Source organism: Hippocampus guttulatus, chromosome 19 (genome assembly GCF_054856545.1).
Source record: "Hippocampus guttulatus isolate MCC_2025c chromosome 19, RoL_Hgut_1.0, whole genome shotgun sequence".
Classification (NCBI taxonomy): domain Eukaryota; kingdom Metazoa; phylum Chordata; class Actinopteri; order Syngnathiformes; family Syngnathidae; genus Hippocampus; species Hippocampus guttulatus.
The window spans coordinates 9,962,867-9,984,432 of NC_141279.1; the positions used below are offsets into that span (position 1 = coordinate 9,962,867).

General features: G+C 39.9%; 1 protein-coding gene across 2 annotated transcripts in view; it reads right to left on the reverse strand.

The window, feature by feature from the left end:
• Positions 1–21,566, reverse strand: part of atp6v0a1b (ATPase H+ transporting V0 subunit a1b) — a 33,754-nt gene that overhangs the window by 10,007 nt on the left and 2,181 nt on the right. The window contains exons 4-19 of one of the 2 annotated variants that reach the window (XM_086138431.1): positions 21,234–21,331; positions 20,457–20,585; positions 20,278–20,360; positions 19,632–19,758; positions 19,433–19,515; positions 18,173–18,266; positions 16,292–16,504; positions 13,558–13,708; positions 13,229–13,368; positions 12,917–13,080; positions 10,988–11,078; positions 10,755–10,873; positions 9,489–9,705; positions 9,127–9,234; positions 7,556–7,663; positions 3,744–3,761 (exon numbers count right to left, since the gene is read on the reverse strand). In XM_086138431.1, coding sequence (XP_085994557.1) covers positions 3,744–3,761; positions 7,556–7,663; positions 9,127–9,234; positions 9,489–9,705; positions 10,755–10,873; positions 10,988–11,078; positions 12,917–13,080; positions 13,229–13,368; positions 13,558–13,708; positions 16,292–16,504; positions 18,173–18,266; positions 19,433–19,515; positions 19,632–19,758; positions 20,278–20,360; positions 20,457–20,585; positions 21,234–21,331 — 1,943 coding nt within the window. Of the gene's footprint in view, positions 1–3,743; positions 3,762–7,555; positions 7,757–9,126; positions 9,235–9,488; positions 9,706–10,754; positions 10,874–10,987; positions 11,079–12,916; positions 13,081–13,228; positions 13,369–13,557; positions 13,709–16,291; positions 16,505–18,172; positions 18,267–19,432; positions 19,516–19,631; positions 19,759–20,277; positions 20,361–20,456; positions 20,586–21,233; positions 21,332–21,566 lie in introns of both variants that reach the window. The other variant, XM_086138430.1, reaches the window with a different exon arrangement.

A 21,566-nucleotide genomic window follows, 5' to 3' on the forward strand; every position in this document is an offset into this window, starting at 1 on the left:
CTCTACACCCTTAGCAGGGTCCTCGAGGGTATGTGGGAATTCGCCCAACCAGTCTACATGTGTTTTGTGGACTTGGAGAAGGCGTTTGACCGTGTCCCTCGGGGAGTTCTGTGGGGGGTGCTTCGTGGGTATGGGGTACCGAACCCCCTGATACGGGCTATTCGGTCACTATACCACCGATGTCAGAGTTTGGTTCGCATTGCCGGCAGTAAGTCGGAATCGTTTCCAGTGAGGGTAGGACTCCGCCAAGGCTGCCCTTTGTCACCGATTCTGTTCATAATCTTTATGGACAGAATTTCTAGGCGCAGCCGAAGCGTTGAGGGCGTCCGTTTTGGTGGCCTCAGTATTGCATCCCTGCTTTTTGCAGATGATGTGCTGCTGTTGGCTCCTTCAAACGGGGCTCTCCAACTCTCACTGGAGCGTTTCGCAGCCGAGTGTGAAGCGGTTGGGATGAAAATCAGCACCTCCAAATCTGAAACCATGGTCCTCAGTCGGAAAAGAGTGGAGTGCCCCCTCCGGGTCGGGGGAGAGATCTTGCCCCGAGTGGAGGAGTTTAAGTATCTTGGGGTCTTGTTCACGAGTGAGGGCAGGAGGGAGCGAGAGATCGACAGGCGGATCGGTGCAGCGTCTGCTGTGATGCGGACGTTGTATCGGTCTGTCGTGGTGAAGAAGGAGCTGAGCCAAAGGGCGAAGCTCTCAATTTACCGGTCGATCTACGTTCCAACCCTCATCTATGGTCACGAGCTATGGGTCGTGACCGAAAGAACGAGATCCCGGATACAAGCGGCCGAAATGAGTTTTCTCCGCAGGGTGTCCGGGCTCTCCCTTAGAGATAAGGTGAGAAGCTCGGTCATCCGGGAGGGGCTCAGAGTCGAGCCGCTTCTCCTCCACATCGAGAGGAGCCAGATGAGGTGGCTTGGGCATCTGATTCGGATGCCTCCTGAGCGCCTCCCTGGTGAGGTGTTCCGGGCATGTCCCACCGGGAGGAGACCCCGAGGAAGACCCAGGACACGCTGGAGTGACTATGTCACCCAGCTGGCCTGGGAACGCCTCGGGATCCCCCGGGGAGAGCTGGAAGAAGTAGCTAGGGAGAGGGAAGTCTGGGCTTCCCTGCTAAAGCTGTTGCCCCCGCGACCCGGCCCCGGATAAGCGGTAGAAGATGGATGGATGGATGGATGTGCAAATTCTGTCCAGCTTCCTGGATTAAGGTCAAAATGTAAATTTCAGTGGTTAATGTACAAACAAATAAACCGAGACAAAACAAATGCAACTGCATGGTTAGCTTGATCACGAATATCGTGGTTTGTCGCAAACTTGTTTGAGACTGTTTGGACTGCAGGATCATAGAGCTTGACATGTTTGTGTATTGTCCTTCCATTCACTCCATCCTGGAACAAGACAAGCCTTTCCTGTATAAAGTGGGCAGGGCTTTAGGTTCTATGGTGCGGTTGCTGAATTTGGCTCGGTGCTAACCGGGTTTCCTCTTTCCATGCTTGTCTTTTGTTCTCGGACTCATGGAATTGAGTTCATGGAAGTAGCTTCATTGTTCCCATTCAAAGGGTCTACAATGTAAGTGGCTAGAGAAAACAAAACCGGCCAGTATGATGTAATGGCAAAACATATTAAGGTTGATGGTATCTGAGATACAAGATACGAACCGTATGGGAGAACATTTCAAGTTGCTCAGCAAAAGCCTACACCGACAAGAAGGAAAAAGTGGCACATATAATGAATAAAAATGGTGACATTGTGTATCAAACGGAAACTGTCAAGGAATGTGACAGTGGTCGAAATGTTTTATTTATTTATTTTGTGTCTCAAGTGTTATTTGAACATATCAATCAAACTATCCATCCATTTTCTATTATGTTTATCCTCACTAAGGTCTCGGGCGAGCTGGAGCTTATCCCAACTGACTTTGGGTGAGAGGCGGGTACATCCTGGACCAGTCGCCAGCCAATCACGGGCCACATATATACAAACAACCATTTACACCAAAGCTCTAGTTAACGAAAATGACAGAAATTATTACCGGTACATCTAATCTTAAACAAAAAAACAACATTTTTGTGACCAAAATAAAAAATAAAAATGCTTTTATAAAAATGACAACTAACTGAAACGACATTTTATCATAATAAAACGGTCATATCGAAAATTCCTTTGCTTTCATCTGTTATTTAATTTCAAACATGAACTCTCGGGATCGGTATTATTGTTTGGCCGTCATTTGGGAATTGTACTTTAATTTATTACGCAATACTTAGCTACCTTTTTTTTTTTTTATCTTGCATGTCCACAAATACGCCATATATAAAAAAAAACTCCCTAAAACTAAGACTGAAAAATAAAAACTAAACTAATGTGCCTTTAAGAATAATAATTTTAAAAACTAATAAAAATGGGATTAAAAAATAATTATAGTGAAAAGTCCAAAATGATTCTAACTCTGATTCAATCTCACATTTACAACTAAAAACAACTTAAAGTCTTCAATTAACCTGAGAAAAATGTTTTTCAAATGTGGGAGGAGACAACTGAAGAACGCGCAGGGAAAATGTCATGTCTGTCTTTGTTTTTGTTCCAGCTCCAGCTGGAGTGAAGGGCGTTTCCCTCCAGCAGGCGCATCTGTGTTGTCGCAAGTGTTGTTTTCTAGATCCCTCCAGTTCGTCAAAGTATTTTTTGCGCTCTAGTTCCTTGTTTGTATTGATATTATTTTGTCTTGCTCTTATTTTGTTTCTATTCTCGGCTCAACTAATATCTTAACTTTTGCAAGCGTTTTTTTTGTTTTGTGCATTGTTTTTCCTGCGTCTTTGTGACCAGCGATTTCTGTTTGTACTTTTGTTGGTGTGTTTTTTCTGAAATAAATATTTTTTTGTTATCGCATTTTGTCTAAGCCTGCATTTCTGGGATCCAAAAAAAACACTATTCGTTTCGGTTCTGAACCTGACAGAGAAAATGCAAATCCCACACAGGGAGGCCGGAGTTGAGATTTGAACCCCCAACTTCTGAACTGTTGTGCTGTTTGTCCACCCTATCAATCAATCAATATATAAGTGAAAAATAAATAACTACATGACTTGTGTTAATTACAGGACAGCTCTAAACTTTCCATTTTTAAGTGCAACTCGAGAGTCTTGTTTTCAATCAAGTGAATTATTTTATGAATTTCTGTCATATATTTGAACAATTCTTGTCTGGCTTTTGATTCCATCATATGACCAAGATTGGACTGGTCAAGGTTGGCAAGAAACTCAGGTTCCGTATGGATGCACAGAGGCTATCTGTTATTGGTTCTGAGTGCAGTCTTTGACACAGTGGATCAAGAAAATTTGTCAGACGGAATGCACGTTTTGGTTGGATTCTCAGAGACATTTTTTTTTTATGGACTTGAATGTTGTTTGACAGAATTGTTTTTTAGTCAGCATAATTGCATCTTTTAATAGCGAGTCTTGAGAAGCGTGGTGTCCCTCAAGACCCAGTTATTTATTTAGTTATTTTTGTTAAAGCTGTTTCTTAATGATTGACATCACAAGGCATAGCTTTAACTTTCATAGTTATGCTGACACTATACAGTACAAAGTTACAAATAATATTGCCCTTTTAACGGAATTATCTGAAGTGCTTCATCCACATGAGGGTTGCAGGCATGCTTGAAAAAAAATAAAAATAACACAACACAAAAACACAGATCCGCAAGACGGCAGCATCCAAGCATGCTGAAATATGACACAGTCTCTTACCGGCTCTTCCTCTGCATGCTTGAAAGTAAGCAAAGGTGAAAGATTAGTGTCAGATTTTGGTAACTAATGGTTGCTAATCCGTTGTAGCCTTTCACGTTATTTTACATAATTCATAATCACTGAACTGTAGCTATGAATACAGATAACAATCGTGACGCCATAACTCAATCTGAGGTGCATGTTAATACTGTCTTTTGGTTCAAATTTAACCCATTCATGCACCCTGTAACCTGATAATCTGATAAGGTGTCCACTGTAGTAAGCGCTGTCCCCAAAAGGGTTAAAGATGAAATATTTCACTAAAGCTAACATGTCCCACCAACCGGACAATCACATCATAATCAAGTCCAAATAAAACTCCTTGTGTCTTGTCAAATGTGAATAAAAAGACACATGCAGGAAATCGTTTGCATTTATCAATTTGAATTCACGCATTTTATTTGTGAGTGGAGATTTGAAGAAGAAATTGAGCACCAGTTACAGATCAGTGAGTAAAGCTCATAAAATGCATTTAGGAACTAGCCCCTGGGTTTTATGTAATATTAGCAGTGTTTGCCAGTCGGATATTTTTGACTGACTGACTAAGTTGCAATTTAAGGCAATATTAAAATCCTTAATCTCCTCTTTCCCGTGTTGATAAGCATGTCTACATGGACTATCGCTGCCTTGGAAAAATTGGGATGAATGTCGTCTTGTTAAATTACAGTTATGCAATATGTTATCACAACACAAACACTCAGATGTAGTACGCATCAGCGCCGGGGGACACCAAACCTCTGAGTCAACTGGGTGGTATTTTCAGAAATTCCATTGCCTGGTTCTCATGAAAAACACCTCAGTGTTTATGTTTCTGAAATGGAAAATCCGACTCTTATCTGCTCTAGTCCATCACAGGCCTCCCTTTCTATATGAAAGCGCTGGTTGCACCATCTCCTCCTACTCCCCAGGAGGGAACGTTATAATCTGTGTACAGTACTTTAATGTTTGGAAATATCAACTGAATATTCGTTCAATTTCACAATCATTTGATTGACAGGAGTTGTAAATAAATAAAAGTGAATTATTAAATTAAAACTGAAATAAACTACCTTTCAACTGTGTGGTAGTCGTGCAAAACACATACAACGTTGCAGAGGTGGGTAGAGTAGTCAATAATTGTAGTGAAGTATGAGTACTGTTCATTTTGAGTAATATAACTCACGCAGGCCCGGGGAGAACATGCAAACTCCACACAGGGAGGCCAGAGCTGGAATCGAACCTGGTACCTCTGTATTGTGAGGTCGACGCGCAAACCACCGGACCACCGGGCCAACTATTTCATTTTTTGTCAAATATACTGTATATTTTCAAAAGAATAGCCAATTCAAATACTACTTTATTTGACCTGGTTAATGTGAATGTTGTTCCCGACCCTCAGCTCACAGCGTCAGCACATCTGGGTAGTAAGATGGCACGTTCAACTTCACACACGATTGCAAGTTGTCATCTGTGTCAAGTTGCCTCAGCAATGTTTGTTTTTAGTATGTGATGGACTCAAAATGTTTGTGGTGGGATAGAGACTGGGCTAGCCCACGAACAATGAAAATCTGCGTATAAATGACGGCCACTGAAATGCTTAAAAAAAAATACCGTATTTTCCGCACTATAAGGCACTTCGGAGTATAAGGCGCACCCTCAATGAATGGCTTATTCTAAAACAGTTTTCATATATAGGGCGCACCGCATTATAAGGCGTATAGAATAGAACCTACAATACTGGCTGCGGTTGCGTTATGCATCCACTAGATGGAGACTACGCTAAAGGAAATACAATACAATACAATACAGCTTTATTTACCGTATTTTCACGACTATAAGGCGCCATTAAAAGTCTTAAATTTTCTCCAAAATGGACAGGACGCCTTATAATGCGGAGCGTCTAGTGTATGCGCCGAGTTCCAAAGCCTGACTGAGAGCACCTCTGGCCGACAAGCTTTTTATAGAGAGAAAAGGCGGAGTGAGTGACGACAGGCATGCGGAAGTCCGCCAATGAGTGATGGGTGGGCGTATAAGAGGACGCTAAAGGCACGCCCCTCGCAGGTACCAGTCGCCAATGAGTGATGGGTGGGCGTGTAAGAGGACGCTAAAGGCACGCCCCTAGCAGGTACCAGTCACGTGAGTACTGAGGCGTATTAAAGGCGAATTAAAGTACAACCGAACTCAGTTTTGCTTCTGTTGCCTTTTTAAAAACGTGTTTTTAGCGTGCGTGCATGCATGCCGTATGTTTAAGCTGGCGTATGTTTTACCATGCCTGTCTGCGCCCAATAATACAGTGCGTTTTGTGTATGTGTCAAATACAGAAATAGCACCCCTTACTGAGACTTCGCCCAACCACACGGTGCGCCGAATGGTCGTGAAAATACGGTATATAGAGCCTTCACAACCGCTGCAGCTGTAACAAAGCGCTTTACAGAACATTTGAAATACTACGTCCAAGAAATCAGAATATTGATCCATATATAAGGCGGACCAGATTGATTATAAGGCGCACCGTTGGCTTTCGAGAAAATTGAATGTTTTTGGGTGTGACTTATGATGCGGAAAATACGGTAAATATATATATTTTTTTAACCAAAAAATGGTAAACGGGGAGTAAATGGGGAGGCTCGAAAACTCTTCCAGTATTTGAAAAATATTTTTAAAACGTTTTAATGTTTGTTTGTTTTTAAATCCATGAATATCCAAATCCGGGGGGTGCTGAACCACGAGTATATAGCGGTCCACTGTTATTCCCATAGGATGCAACATTAAACGTTCTGGTTTCTTCTTAAACATGTTTTTTCTTGGTTTATCAATGGTTTACCTAGAGGGGGTCAAATAGCTACAAAAATGGCACCAGGTTTTAGACAGTTGTGAGTGGTACACATTCAGAGCAAGTAAACATTGCAAGCTCACCACACTCTTCAAATTTAGAATAATGTTTGAAGAATCAACATGCTACAATCAAATCAAATTTGAATTGAATACCAGTACTCATTATTTATAAAGACAGAGAACCACAGCAGAAGGATGACAGAGGTCACGGGTTGTCTACCCGTAACCCAAACAATCGAAGCAATGCATTTCTTTAAAACTAATATTATTACAATATAAAACAGTGGAACATCAATTCCAATGAGCTGGAACCAATGGATGCCAGATTCAACAGACGGAAAATTGTGTCCAGTCCACTAAAGGCGTTGCTTTGTACAGTTCCTGTACCATCCTGTTCCAGAATTGACCGCAATTCGCCACAATGCAAGTAAATGGCATTGTGGCTCCAGCAATGGACAGAGACTGGTCATGTGTTTCCGGCTTGTTCTGCTCTCTTGTCAGCGATAGACTTTACAGTAGACTAGCGCAGGCTAAAAAGCACATCAATGTGGCAGCCATTTTGGCAGGGGAGAGAGTCCCTTCGAATCCAATGGAACAGAGATGGTTCGCTTAGGATTTGCAAAGGCAAGTAGTTTATCAAGGAGCATGTCGTATCGACCTATTTATATTTGTACTGTTCTGGGCAGTTTTAGGTGACAAAAAAAAAAAACACAAATCAATTTCATACTGAATTGGGTGGTATTAGAGAGTGAAAAAAAAAGTTCTTCAGTGAAACGGACAACAGCCCGTCCCTCAATTTGTCTGTCGAGATTCCACTGTATAATTGCTGCCACAAGTTAAACAGGTACAGACAAATTAATCTCCTCAATATATAATACATTTTAAAATCATATTCTAACTTTGAAACTGAGAGACTGAATCACACTGTCAGACTGTGAAAAGTGATTTCATGCGCTCACCTCATCTCCCTCCTCTGAGTGTTGAGAGAGCTGGTCGTGGTCCATGATGCCAGCCTCATCCTCCGTGGGCCCGTTGCCCACCCGCACTCCTCCGAACTTCTGCGTGCCCTGTTGGGTGAGTCCGGTGCATGATGAGGACACGCCTGTTCGCTCTAAAGATTGCTCTAGATTCTCTGCAGGGGTTTCTTGCATCTTCTGTGACTAGATACAAAAGTCACAAGAGCTTTGTCGGGCTTAAAGCAAGCCTTAGTTGGCACGCTGTACATAGCTGGTCAAGTAAACATGGCACCCTAAAACAGATATCGAAGTGTTGTGTTTCCTAGTGAACTATATTCTCGAATTGTAACACTGACAAAGTAGTATTACCAAAAAATCTTAGCAGATAATAGATTTTCAGTATCACATTTTAGTGAATGATAATCAATTGCTTTTTAATAACACAAGTCCCCCTCACTGATTCAGTTAAGCCTCTTTTTGGAGTTTGAACTTCCTATTTGTGAAATGTAGACAGAAACTTATAAATACAAATAAATACAAGTGTACCGTATTTTCCAGACTATAAATGGCAGTTTTTTTCAAAGTTTGGCCGGGGTTGCGACTTATACTCTGGAGCGACCTATGTGTGAAATTATTAACACATGATATCATTTCACGTTATTTTTACATTAAACCACAAGAAGGCGCTCTAGACCTGTGTTGATACCTTCCACATTGGCGCTAACTGATGATAACTCTGTTATAAGCGACGAAGGAGAGGAAGCGCCGCATCCTCTAACTCTGGAGTTGGTGTAGTTCTTTAAAAGTGACACAGAGGATGAAGATTACCGGTACATTGGCTGTAGTGATTCAGAGTGACACTGATGGTTTGTTAAACTTGTTATACTATAGTTATCTGAATAACTCTTAATATGTTAGGTGAACATACCAGGCTCGTTCTCCGTTCATTGCGTTATACGTCATGTAACATTAGCATATCGTACACTTATTCAGTCTGTCATTCTCTATTTTTATTTGGCTTTTAAGATGACATGTCTGTTCTTGGTGTTGGGTTTTATCAAATAAATTTCCCCTAAAAATGCGACTTATATTCCAGCATGACTCATACATGTATTTTTCTTCTTTATTATGCATTTTATGACTCGTGCGATTTATACATCGCAGCGATTTATAATCTGGAAAATAGGTAGTTTTGAAACTCGATTAAAGTTTAGTTACTGACCATTCCATTGCTCTTGACCCTTTCTGCAGTTTTGATATATTCTATATCTAATATTGCATTCATTTGTGGTGAAAACTACTTCTTGGACGTTCAACACATCTAGTGGATATAATCTGAAGAATTGAGATGGTCTGTTTTTAGGGTGCCCTCAGACTGCTTGGTCTCCAGATTTTCAGAGCGCTTTTAAGGCAAGCTTTAAGCATTATGTCATTTCATGGCAAAACAACCAAGCGCAGTACACAATACAACGTTCACTGAAAGACAGAATAGAAGCAAAAATAAAAGGTTATATTGCAGAGGAGAATAGTTGGAAGTGTGTTTCGAGTTTGTAGGCAGGGTGAAATTGACATACCAGGTGCTTTTTCCACAGGTGCTGACGCCGAAGCACCATAGTTTTCACAACCAGCATACAGGGTACACATGCAAGGGCAATGAGCACCAACAAAACCTGGATCCCCATCTATAGATTCGAACAGAGAGATGTTAAACCGTGTGGCTGACTAGTTGTGGTGTTTGCACAAGGCTCGTTTTATTATGATGTCAAGAAGATGTTAATGAGACGCAACGTTCCAATTTTGTGGTGGTGTGGTTATTTTTGATAAATGGATGTCTCCTCGACGTGATATACTGTGATTAGTGTGAGTTTGTGTATGCGTGGGTAGGATAGAAAAAATAAATAAAACGAGGAGAAGAACAGGATGCGGGAAGGAGCACCTGTCCCGCGTAGAGGGACTTGGTAGTGGGGTCACTGTAATTGAAGAGGCACATATTGATAAAGTGGATGAGCAGGCTGGGCGCGTCTTTTGAGGTGAATGCATCGTAAGCTGTCCACTTGTAGAAGACCAGCAGGACGAGGTAACCAAACAGGCTAGACATGAAGACAATCTCGGGAATGAAGCCCAGGAAGATGTTCAGAGGCTTCTTGAAGTACCTGCAATGTGAGATATATTACTTTTAAAAGCCTTTGCAACAAGGGAAACCCTGTGTGAAAAACATTTGTTGGATTTTTTTTTTCATCCACATTGTAACAAAGGCAATTTGTGCAATCAGCAGCATGCACTATGGCAGGAACTATGCATAAATGGCAATGTGTGGCGTGTTACCTTTAAGGTTTTTTTTAAGTGCATGGGTTTAAGCAATAATACGGAAAATGTTTCCGTATGGGTTTAAGCAATATATTTATTGTATTATATTGTATTCGTTTTAGTGTAGCATCATCTAGTGGATGCATAGCGCAACCGCAGCCACTATTGTAGATTCTATTCTATGCGCCTTATAATGCAGTGTGCCCTATATATCAAAACAGTTTTAAAATAGGCCGTTCATTGAAAGTGCGCCTTATAATCCGAAGTGCCTTATAGTGCCAAAAATACGGTACTTCCGGTTCAGCAGTTTTTGCAAAAAAACAAAATAAAAATGCCCGTCTGTACCAAGCACTATGAAAACATGATCTGAAGGCATCGATTTGGAATTATCAGGCAGAGGTTCCTTTTTATTAAATTAAATTATTTTTATTAAATCTTTTTATTAAATTTAATACATAAGAATGTGGCTATTCATACCTATTTTCATTAAATCGTGATTTTTTTTTTAAGAACTCGATACACTTTGTGTTTGTAATCTACAGTACATGAGACGTTTTTCTTTTGTTATCACAATCATCGCCACATGCAAATGAAGCAAATTTAACTCAATGTCACTGAACTCCAGGGTGGTTTATCTCGGTTTATCCAACATCTCTGTTGAGAAAAACAAAACAACATAAGGGTTTTGGGAACCTCAACACTATTAATTAATCTCTGTCTTGGAGTCTTTGAATTGAAACAAAACACAAAGAAACTCAAAACAGTATACCAAGTATAACATAAGATGATTGCCCGTAAGGGATATTTGTTGGTATAAATTTTACATAATCCTGCCAATGAACAAAACAAAGACTGGTGAAAGTAATAAAGCAGTGGTTCTGGCAGCAGTACTTACAAATGGTTGAAAAGACTGAGAGAGACTCCAAATAGCATGTGGATTACACCGAGGATAACAGACATCTTCATTTTAAATGAGTTGAGGAACGTCAGCTTGTTGGTGGCAATGTTCCATATCTACACAGAGAAGAGCAGGAAACTAAACGGTATCATTTTACTCCCTATTTTCAATGACAAGAAAATAGGCTAGTCTTTTTTTGGGGGGGTGGGAGGGGTTTGTGAGTGCTTTACCGGGTCAATTCCGAGAGGATAAGGTCCATTGAATACACCAGGAATTGCAGGGTCCAACTGTAGCACCGCATTTCCTTCAAGCGTTTCAAACCTGGATCACATCAGTAAGACAGGAATACAATATATTATTATTGTTGTTGTTTTTTTGTTTTTTTTCAGTTTCGATTCCCTAAAATAATTTGTGGGAAAAAAAACTAATGGAAAGCATGAACATTAGCTTAGCATCGTCGACGACAGAAGCTCAAAAAGAGCGTGTCTCTTCATATTTATTGTTGTGGTTTAAGAAAGCAAGTTCTCGTCATTTAATACGTGTACAAACATGCTCTTTCAGGTGCATTATACAGTTTTTTTCAAGAGCTTCTCTAAAGGCATCCAATCGTAACGGAGGTGAAAAAGGGAAGTATGCTAACATCACGGCTAATGAGCGCTGCATGCCATGATTATTATGTGAGATAACTTCTCGCAAAGTGGGCTTAAGATATTTTACGTGGTGTAAAATACACAATCAGAAAGATTATACAGATGATATAAGAAAAAGAAACAATAAAGTCGAACGGGACTGGCTGCCTTAACAGACGTTTTAACTGCTATGCTCAAATGTCTACAGATAAGGCAATTCTTTGCTGAAACAAAAATTGTATTCCACATTTTGGAGACAATTGACTGCTAAACTCTATCTCTGTCACCTTTAGTCTGATATCTTGTTCGAGAGACAATATTGTCTCCTCACTGAGATTTGCTCCATCGCCTACTTGATCATTAAAACCAGGGGTGTCAAACTCATTTGTGGGCCACATACGACCTCGGTCGATGTCAAGTGGGCCGGACCATTAAAATTATACCATACTCTGCTATGAGTAACCAAAATAATATGTCGTTCCTTTGTTTTGGTCTAAAGAAGCACAAGAACATTAGGAAAATGTTGAAATTTAATGAACATATCTTTTTCAAAACATTTCATGAAGCACCTTAGTGTAGTGTTATGTACTTTTATCATTCACATATATGCATTGCAACTGATCCCACTGATTGAACAAAGGCACAAAACTTGAACAAGTAATTGGTATTGAAAAATATAGTGATGCACTTTAAGATTAAACGAGATTGATGAAGAAAGGAATTTTAAAACCATTTATACATGTGCATATAAAATCTAAATTTAATCCCTGCCTACACCATACAAACCAAGGAGAGTGCTATTAAATGTGTAAAGAATAAAGTATTCACATGTCCTTGATAGCGTCTGCTGTGTTGGGTCTGTCTCAGTGACAGCCTGAGGCTGCTGTTGTCTTCTTCTCTGATCAAAACAGTGTGTCCCCTAGCGGATACTCCATGCATTGCACCTTATTAAAAATATTTATTCCGTGTCTTTTATAATTTTTTTCCCTTTTAAATTATCCTGCGGCCCTGATCGAACCTCCTTGGGGCCCGTTTCCGGCCCGCGGACCGTATGTTTGACACCACCGATTTAAACTAACATGGATTCAGCAGCAAGCTAGAGTTTAGTTCGTCCTCTTGCCGTTCTTTTTCAAGAGACAGCTTCCACCCACCGTAACTCACCACCATCTACCAGACCCTGCTACATTCCCCTTTCCCATTTCACAATACCTTTTGAAGGACACCACTCCCATTTTTTTTACTGTGCTAAATGAGAGACAATCTCAGTTATTCTACTGCTACACCTGTATGCTTGCTCCAATGTACTGGGTACTGTTAAAACCGGTTCTTGTCACTGACTTTTGTCTTTACAAAAATACACACGGGAGCGCTCTTGGAAAAACAAAAACATAAGGGTACCTACAATAAAAATGATATTACAACCTTAACCCTTTCGTGCACCCTGTAACCTGATCAGCTGTCCACTGTAGTAACCGCTGTCCCTGAATGGGTTAAATAAAATCAATGTCCACGCAGAATGCGGTGACTTACGACCAGTTGGCGCCTTTGGGCCCAAACATTGGCCTCACACTCCATCCAGAGCCAAACATGTTCAGTGATTTGGAGAAGCAATCATTATAAATGATGCCTGTGTAGACAGAGAAGATCCCCATGAGCAATATGATGTAGCGACCAGCAAACACCATATTGAACATCTGTGGGGAAATAGGAGATAGACAGAGGTGAAGGCATGTCTTACCGTATTGATTCATCAACATCAACATCCTCATCACGAGGAATATACAAGCACAAAAAAACCCCAACAACAAACCCCCTAATGTTTCTTCTTATTTGTGCCAGTACCTCATTGTCAGTCTTCTGGGCAAGGAGCCGACTTTCTCGGATGACTAAATAGAGAGCAGCGCAGGTCAATAGAAGGCCATGACCCATGTCACCAAACATGACAGCAAACAGGAAAGGGAAGGTGATGATGGTGTATTGAGCTGCAGAGGTGAGGAAAAAGAAAAAGAAAATTTCACAATATTTATTTGATGATTCGAAATCCACCGCACCCATACAGAAATGTAATAAGATTGAAAAACAAAACCATTAAGTTGGAAAAAAAAAAAGTCAGCACACTTGTTCGTGTGTGTGTGTGTGTGTTGTTGGGTCTTTTTTCCAAATTATACTACCTGGATTGATTTCCCTGTAATTTCCAATGCCGTATGCATCCACAATGTTCTGAAAACCGGAGGTGAACTTATTGGTCTTGTTAAAAGTGGGCGGAGTCTGCTTGGTCTGCATTCTGTTGAGTATTGACGGCACAGTTGAACCGCTTCGTTCCTGTGAAATCCACACAAAATATGAATGTGTAACACTGCGACTTGTCTTTAATGAGTACTAAGCTGACCAAATAAAACAGTTGCGCATCGACAAAGGAAAACAGCTTCTTAACTGAATATTGTCAGTAATTCATTCCGGTTTTATATCCCAAACAACCAAGAAACTTTGCCATAAGAATGCCGCCTCTAGCTTAATGCGAACACATAATTCAAAATGCTAACAATTAGCGATTTGCATCGATAGTTATGCTAAAGCTCAGCAATGATAGTCGCAGTGTTATAACCCTTTCGAAAATAGGTATCTGAACAAAAATGGTGGCGTGGCACATGTAGATGGACAATATCACATGACTCACAAGCATATCATGTATTCTCTGTCCTCTATGAAAACTAATAATATTGCAACTCATTGAGTTTCTGAGAGTAGTGGTGACCCTTCTTCATTTGTCTGTATCACTGTACTATATATACTGCTTCCCATTGGCCAAAGCGGTCATACCAAAAGGAGCAGCACAATCAATCAATTAAGAGAGTTTTTTTACATTCTGTTCAATTATATTATTAAATTGTTTTTATAAAGTGTAATATTATAGATTGCTAGTTTCCTTGTTAAAAACACATGATATTCTTTTGAAGGGGGGCAGAACAGATTAATGGCATTTCTATTCATTTCAATGGGGATGAGTATTTTTAGGTACGATGATGGTCACAGAATGAATTAAACTCGTAACTTAAGGCAACAATTAACTTTATTAGTTGTTTGGGGCAAACGCCCAGGAGGAACCAATTGGACTTGAAGAAACATTTGACACCTTAATGTGAATCATTGTGCTATGCAACACAAATTCACTTTGCATTGTGAGAAAACAAAATGTCAATCTATTAGCAAGCTGTCATGATTAAAAGAAACTCTGTGCAGAAAAAAAATGTAGCCCAGCTCCAAACCAGGGACTGTACACAAAGGAATCAGGCGACACACTTTTGAATGGGAAGCATGGGTGAACATTTTCCTCATTGGGTGTACAAAAGCCAACCTATCTTTGCCTCTAACTAGAATACTATAGAGAACAAATTTTCTTCCACAGAGCGAACACTGTAATTTTTTAAGTTTTTAAAAAAGTTTCACATACATTCACCAGACATATTATTGTCTCCTATCATTGTGACAAATACTTATAATTGCTTCGATTTTTTTGTGTGTGTAGTTAGTCTTTATTATGTTTGTTTTATTATTATTATTTTAATTCCATCATTGTTCCGTCAACTCGTTGCTGAGAGTCATACAGGTTGCGTGTGTCCGACTAGGAGAGAGGTCAAACTGTTTTATTTTCTTCTTCGCTTTTGGGTCCACAGAGGGATAAATTAAGTCAGCTGTAATTATTACTTTACAATTAGATTTAAAAAACTAACAAAACAAAGGTAATTAAGTATTGTAAAGTAGTAAAGTAAAGTGAATTACAATTCCCAAATGACTGGTCGACCTTCCTCCTTCTGTATGACACTGCAGTAATAACTAAATAAATACATTTAAAATAAACCCCAAGAGCTTATGTATTCACAAAAACTAATACAAAGGATAAAAGTGTAGTTTCGGTTAGTATCGTCTAGTTTTAGAGACACACTGTCATGTCTGTCTGGTTGTTTCATTTTCAGCCCCAGCTGGAGTGGAGGGCATTTCCCTCCAACAGGCCCACCTGTTACGCATTTACCAATCAAGCCTGCCAAGCTACCGAGTCTTGTCAGATTATTGACCTTGCTTGCTGTAGCGCTTCAAGTGTTGTTTTCGAGAACTCTTGATAGTCTTCATAGTTGCTCTCGTTCTTTATAGATTCCAATTTTTAAGTATTTTTATTTTTTTTGTTCTTGATCTTCTGGTTCGCGTTATAGGCCTTTTGACATTTTGTTTATTCTTGGTGCTGCCTAGTACCTTTCCTTTTGCAAGCGCATCTGTTTCTCCTGGCTCCTTGTGACCAGTGATTTCTATTTGTACTATTGTCGGTGCGCTTTTCTGGAAATTTTTATCGCATTTTTTCTAAGCCTGCATTTCTGGAATCCAAAAACATTATTCAGTTCGCTCATTTTTATTTCAATTATAGATGTAGTTATTTCATTAGTTTTCATTAATTGCAATAACCTTGTCACGTAGCAAGGTGGTGGTGGACCCCAAAAAGCAGGCAGGAGGGAGGAGCAGGGTGTATTTGAAGAAGTGTATTGATAAAACACAGAAAACTAAATCCAAAACAAAGTCATGAAAACAAAACTAATCCAAAGTAACAAAATCCATGGCAGAAACTAAAAACTCTCAATAACAAAAACATGACCAAAACATGACTGAAACAAACATGACAGTAGCATACCAACAGCCACAAACAAACATGACAGCAGCAAAAAGCAACAATGACCCAACACCGAGTGTTCGGGCAGGAGTCCTTTTATACAACTAATAATTACATAATGACCAACAGGTGTGCAACTGCAGGGGGAGCCCTACAGTGCCACCTGTTGGTCCCAAACCAAATCATGACAAACCTTGGGGGCAGGTTGAGGCAAGATATAACTTCGCCATGACCAAACAAAAACTCACCGTTCCTCTCCGTAGGGCAAACTGGATTGAGTCCAGATCTGAGACTGGACACCACACTTCAGCGATGAGACATTTCTGAGTCACGTCGATGTTACACAGGTTCAGAGTGTGGTAGATGGCTTTCATCTTGCGAACCTTGATGAACCAAACCCGCATTGTCTTTGAGGCGGCCTGCAGGACTCGCTGACGGTGGTCTTCGGTCTGGTTCAGCACCTGCGTTGGCAAGAGAAAGGATGAGATCTTCATGGATGTTGTCCTCATGTCGCCGGATGTAGTAATGGTGAGTCGGGTGTCATCAAAGTCAACTTTTCCATAGCCATGAGATTCCATGTTTAGCTGTGTGCATTTTTATCAATGGCTCTTTCTGTTTTGATTTCAAAAATGTATGGAGGTATGCCCGATAGTGACTCACAGACTGAGTTGATGGTTCGGGCAAATTATTAGGTTGTTTGAAAAGCTGAGCCAAATGTGCTATTGTATGAGTGTAATATATTTTACTTTTGGCATGCTTACACATGTGCAGACACTCAAGCAGAACCCCCGGCTTTTTTTCCCTTTACTATATAAGGGCAATCGCTGGGCAGCAGAACGTTTTGATACTGGACAAAGCTCTTTTGCAGATAAGACCCTCAGCACAAAAAAAGTCCTGTTGACATGACAATGGATTCTGTTGTTTTTTTTTTTTTTATTGGATGGGGTAAGCAGCATGCAGGAGCCTGAAGACAAATTATCTGTTGTGCACAAAGTTGTTTTGAAGTTAACTTTCCACCAAAGAATAAGAAAGCCCCTTTCAAAGTATTACTGAATGTTCCCTATACTTTGTATCGCGACAGTTTATTTTATGCCAAATAACGGAACTGACTGTCTCTTTGTTATTTTTATTGACCTGTTTCGCACAATTCTTCTACCAAGGCAAGAGGTTATGTTTTGTTTGATATTTGCTTGGTTTATTGGGTCATTGTTAGTCAATCCGCATGACCCTCCGTTCGTTAGTTAGCCTTATTACACTAATACGATTTCTCAAATTTTTGGTTAACATATGGAAGCAAGGGCGGCACGGTGGGCTACTGGTTAGCATGGCCGCCTCACAGTGCAGAGGTGCAGGGTTCGATTCCGGCTGCGGCCTTCCTGTGTGGAGTTTGCATGTTTTCCCCGTGCCTGTATGGGTTTTCTCCGGGTACTCCGGTTTCCTCCCACATTCCAAAAACATGCGCGGCAGGCTAATGGAACACTCTAAATTGTCCCAATGTGTGATTGTGACCGCAAATTTTTGTTTGTCTCTGTGTGTGTGCTCCGTGACTGGCTGGCAACAAGTTCATCAGGGTGTACCCTGCCTCCTGCCCGAATCCAGCTGGGATAGGCTCCAGCACGCCCATGACCCTCGTGAGGCTAAGCTACAAAATGGATGGATGGATCGATATGGAATCAAGAGCGGACCGAGGTATTTAGTTTTAAGTTTACAGTCTATTGTCTTGGGTATGGCAGTGTGGGATCGGTTCCCACTGAGGGATGGTGTAAAGGTGGGTGTGAATGGTTGTGGCCCGCAACTGGCTGGCGTTCAGGATGTCGTCTGGGATTGGCTCGAGCACCCTCCCATGAATTTGTTCAAAGTAAGCAAAGTAATGTTGAAAATGGATGGATGGATGTTTTGGAGATCCGATTTAAAAAAAAAATTGCTGTGCATTGCAGTTACCAGCCCCTTTGTGTCTGCAGCAAACAGATTGATGTTTCATGCTAGAGGTGGGACATAATATATAATGTCATTGTGTTGTGTTATTATTGTTACTCTTTCTACTGTATGTTTTTGTTTATTCATAAAGTGCGGTGAAGTTTGCGCTGTACTCGCTGCCATTGTAGGTGAGAGTGTGAAGGAAAAGGTACCATTTGGAGATCGTCAATACGGCTGTTGACACCAGCCAACATCTCTTTCCTCTCTTGTGGAGTCTCTGGACAAGGGTACAGAGAGGCACGGAACCTGGAAAAAAAATACACCATGCAACTCAGTCAACTCACATCAGTGATGTTAAAGGGGACAGCCTTTGGAAAATGTACTTTTAAATTGTTTAAAAAATAGTTGGGACTCTGCAATGGCTGCACACATAAAGTGTGAAATTCAACTACAAAGTAAACTCAATAAATATCTTCAAAAATGTGTCTGAGATTTTTTATTTGCGAGTGACAAAAGCTAAGCAGCCAATTGCAGTTCGGCGTGTGAAAATACACTGACTTCATCCATATGAGGTCTTGCATCTAGTTAACGAAAATTAACAAAATAACAACTAAAATTGAAAAAAAAATCATTCACAAAATCAAAATTTAAATGCTTAAAAAAAAGAAAACTGGACCTTCATCTTACAGTTTTAAAACAAACTATAATTATTGCGAAAGTATCCTTTGCTTCCATCTTTGAGAATGAATATCATATATGAGCTTTCGGGATTCCTTTTAAACCTATTTATTTCGGAATCAATGTATGAAGAAGGAAAGTCAAACATTGTCGTTTGAGAATTTTAGTTTACGTTACTTAATTAAACTTAAACGACTTAAAAACACAATACGTAGTGAACTTTTTTTTTTTAAATCCTCCATATGTTAAAAACGAATACTAAAACTAATAAAAATGAAAACAAAGCATTTCTGAGAAAAATAAAACCCAAAAAATAAATAAAAATACTCGAAGAACTAATAACTGACAGATTTTGTTTTTATTTTAAAAAAAAATATATATATATAAACTAACTAAAATGAAAAAACAAAAACAAACGATTATAAACCCTGGGCTGCTCGAAAAACCACAAAATCGCAACACCCTGACTCCACCACCGGTCACCATGGTAACAAATAGCATACGTTGCAGGGGGTCGGGGGGGGGGGTGCTCTGCATCTTATTTATGTTGTGCTGGACCACAGTGAGTAATTTCAAAATCTCATTCGGTGAAAAGTGTGCTATAATTCTTGATCCTTGGGGCACTTTTGACAAAATACTTTTGCAGACAGACTATTAAAAAAAACTGTTTCCTCTTAAATTGTAGGGGAAAAAAAGCTTACGTTTAGCCTGCTACGCCATTTTCAAAAAACAGTCACAAAATAGTCTCCTCATATAGTCATTGCGTGTCAAAATAAATGGTTTAAGACACCCACCCCTCGCAGATCTTCTTCACCCTGTTCTTCAACTGATCACCTTGGAAGAAAATGATGAAGACTGATTTGTGGACTTGGTCTCCCTGTTGGAAAGAATAATGCTCCTTTAAAACCTTCCAATCATTTATGACCACCCACAAAAAAAAAAAAGGCCATGTTGTGTCATTTTTATCATTGTACTGTAGGTTTGAGTACTGACTGTAGCGGGGTCCTCCAGCGGGTCTTCGATCTCAGCTTTCCGCAAGAAAACATTACCACGGCACACCCGCCACAGCATTCTCTCAAAAGTTGGAATCCTCTCTCGACTGATCACACCGGCCACAAATCTGCACGAAAAGCAACCCGAGTTGTTTCTGCTCATTCGAGCTGTTTTTTGTTTTGTTTTGTTTTTCTCATTTTGGCACTATATTATGATTTTAAAAAGCTCTAATACTTTAAACGGAGTCTCATGACATGGAAGGATATCAGAATCATACTGATTTTAAAAAAGGAATAAATACATTACGTTTAATTTGACCACTAAATAAATAATATGAATTTGCAGGATATTTATGAGACTGTCTATTGCTTTCGAGTATGAATGACTTGTCACAATAATAATAATAATATCTACAACAACAATAATGATAATAAGTAAGTATTTGGAATAATAGAAAAACATGTATGTTGAGTATCACGTTTGTCTGTGTTCTGTGATAAGAATTTTTCGACATCACGAGACACAAATTGGTGAACAATCTTGGATCATTCATTGAATGAAATCTTTCTTTCGATTTTGATTTGTTTTACATGCATGCTTCGAGATGAACGTTAGCCGTCACAAATATTTCAAAAGCAGAATTTACCCCAGTCGAAGCGGAGCCCCTCTTCCCCCCTCGTTGCCCTCCATCAGGGCTGACGACTCTTCCAACAAGTTGGGATCTTCCATCTGACAAAAAGATAAGGAAGAGCTTTTGAATTCATGAAATCTCATAATCATCTGGTTCAGTCCACATGGAGAGCCCAAAAAAAAAAGGGTCAAAACCTCATCAAAGAACTGCTGCGTTCGACGAAGAATGTGTTTGAGCTCCGTCAGCTCCAGGAAGTTCTTCTTCAGAGCTTCCTGGTTGGTGTTGATCTCCTTCAATTCATTCTCCAATTTCTCAAAGGTAGCCTGCAAAACAAAACAGACTCTAAATTCTAGGTTTGTCCGAAAATATCACCCGAATGTGCTGTCACTTACGTTAAGTTTGTGTGATTTGACAAGACTTCTCAAAAAAATGTTTGTATTGGTTAAAGATTTTAAAATGGCACTTAGGGATTATTTTGTTTCATGATTTCCATCACCACAACAGATGTTGTATCTTGTTTCTTCTATCTTTCTTTTTTAATGTTATGTCTCCCCGTCAGGCTTTTGTCACCACTTTTTCTTGTCAGCCCTGCTCCTTGCGTGGACCAATCACGTGTCTTGTTCAAATCTCCCTCTTTGTCTCATCAATTTGTATTTGTTTCTATTCCCTGCTTCCTTTGAGCCTTTGTCAGATCATCGCCGTTGCTGCAAAGCGTGTTTGCAGTTCTGTCATGTTTCCTGTTATGGTGAATGTTTTTGGTTGCTTGTATTTCTTTGCTATTTTGATTTTTGGGATTGTTGTTTTAGTGTTTGGGACTTTTCCATGTATGTTGAGTTGTCTTTTAGTGTTGATGAAAACAAATCCTTTTTTTTTTTAATTTCATCCTCCACTTTTGCCACCATCACTACAAACCCCTTAACATTATTTGGACCTGATTTTATTTAAATAATGCCCATATCAAGTTATTTTACCTCCAAATCGATCATATCCCTTGGAAAAGGCACCTCAGGATTTTCTCCAGTGTCAATAGTTGGGATATTGGCTTTCTTGATCTCCTTCTCCACAAACCCTGTTCCAAACAGTGAGGAAACATTTTACAGCAGTTGTGTGCGTGTGTGTGTGTGTGTGTGTGTGTGTGTGTGTGTGTCCAGATTCATCTTAGAGCAGGGGTGGGCAAACTTTTTGGCTCGGGGGCCGCATTAACTTTTAAAATTTGACAGAAGGGCCAGGTCAGCACGAGCTATGGTATATTAAAAAAAACTGCATTTGTTGACAGTCCATATCAAACATCAACAGAACAAAAG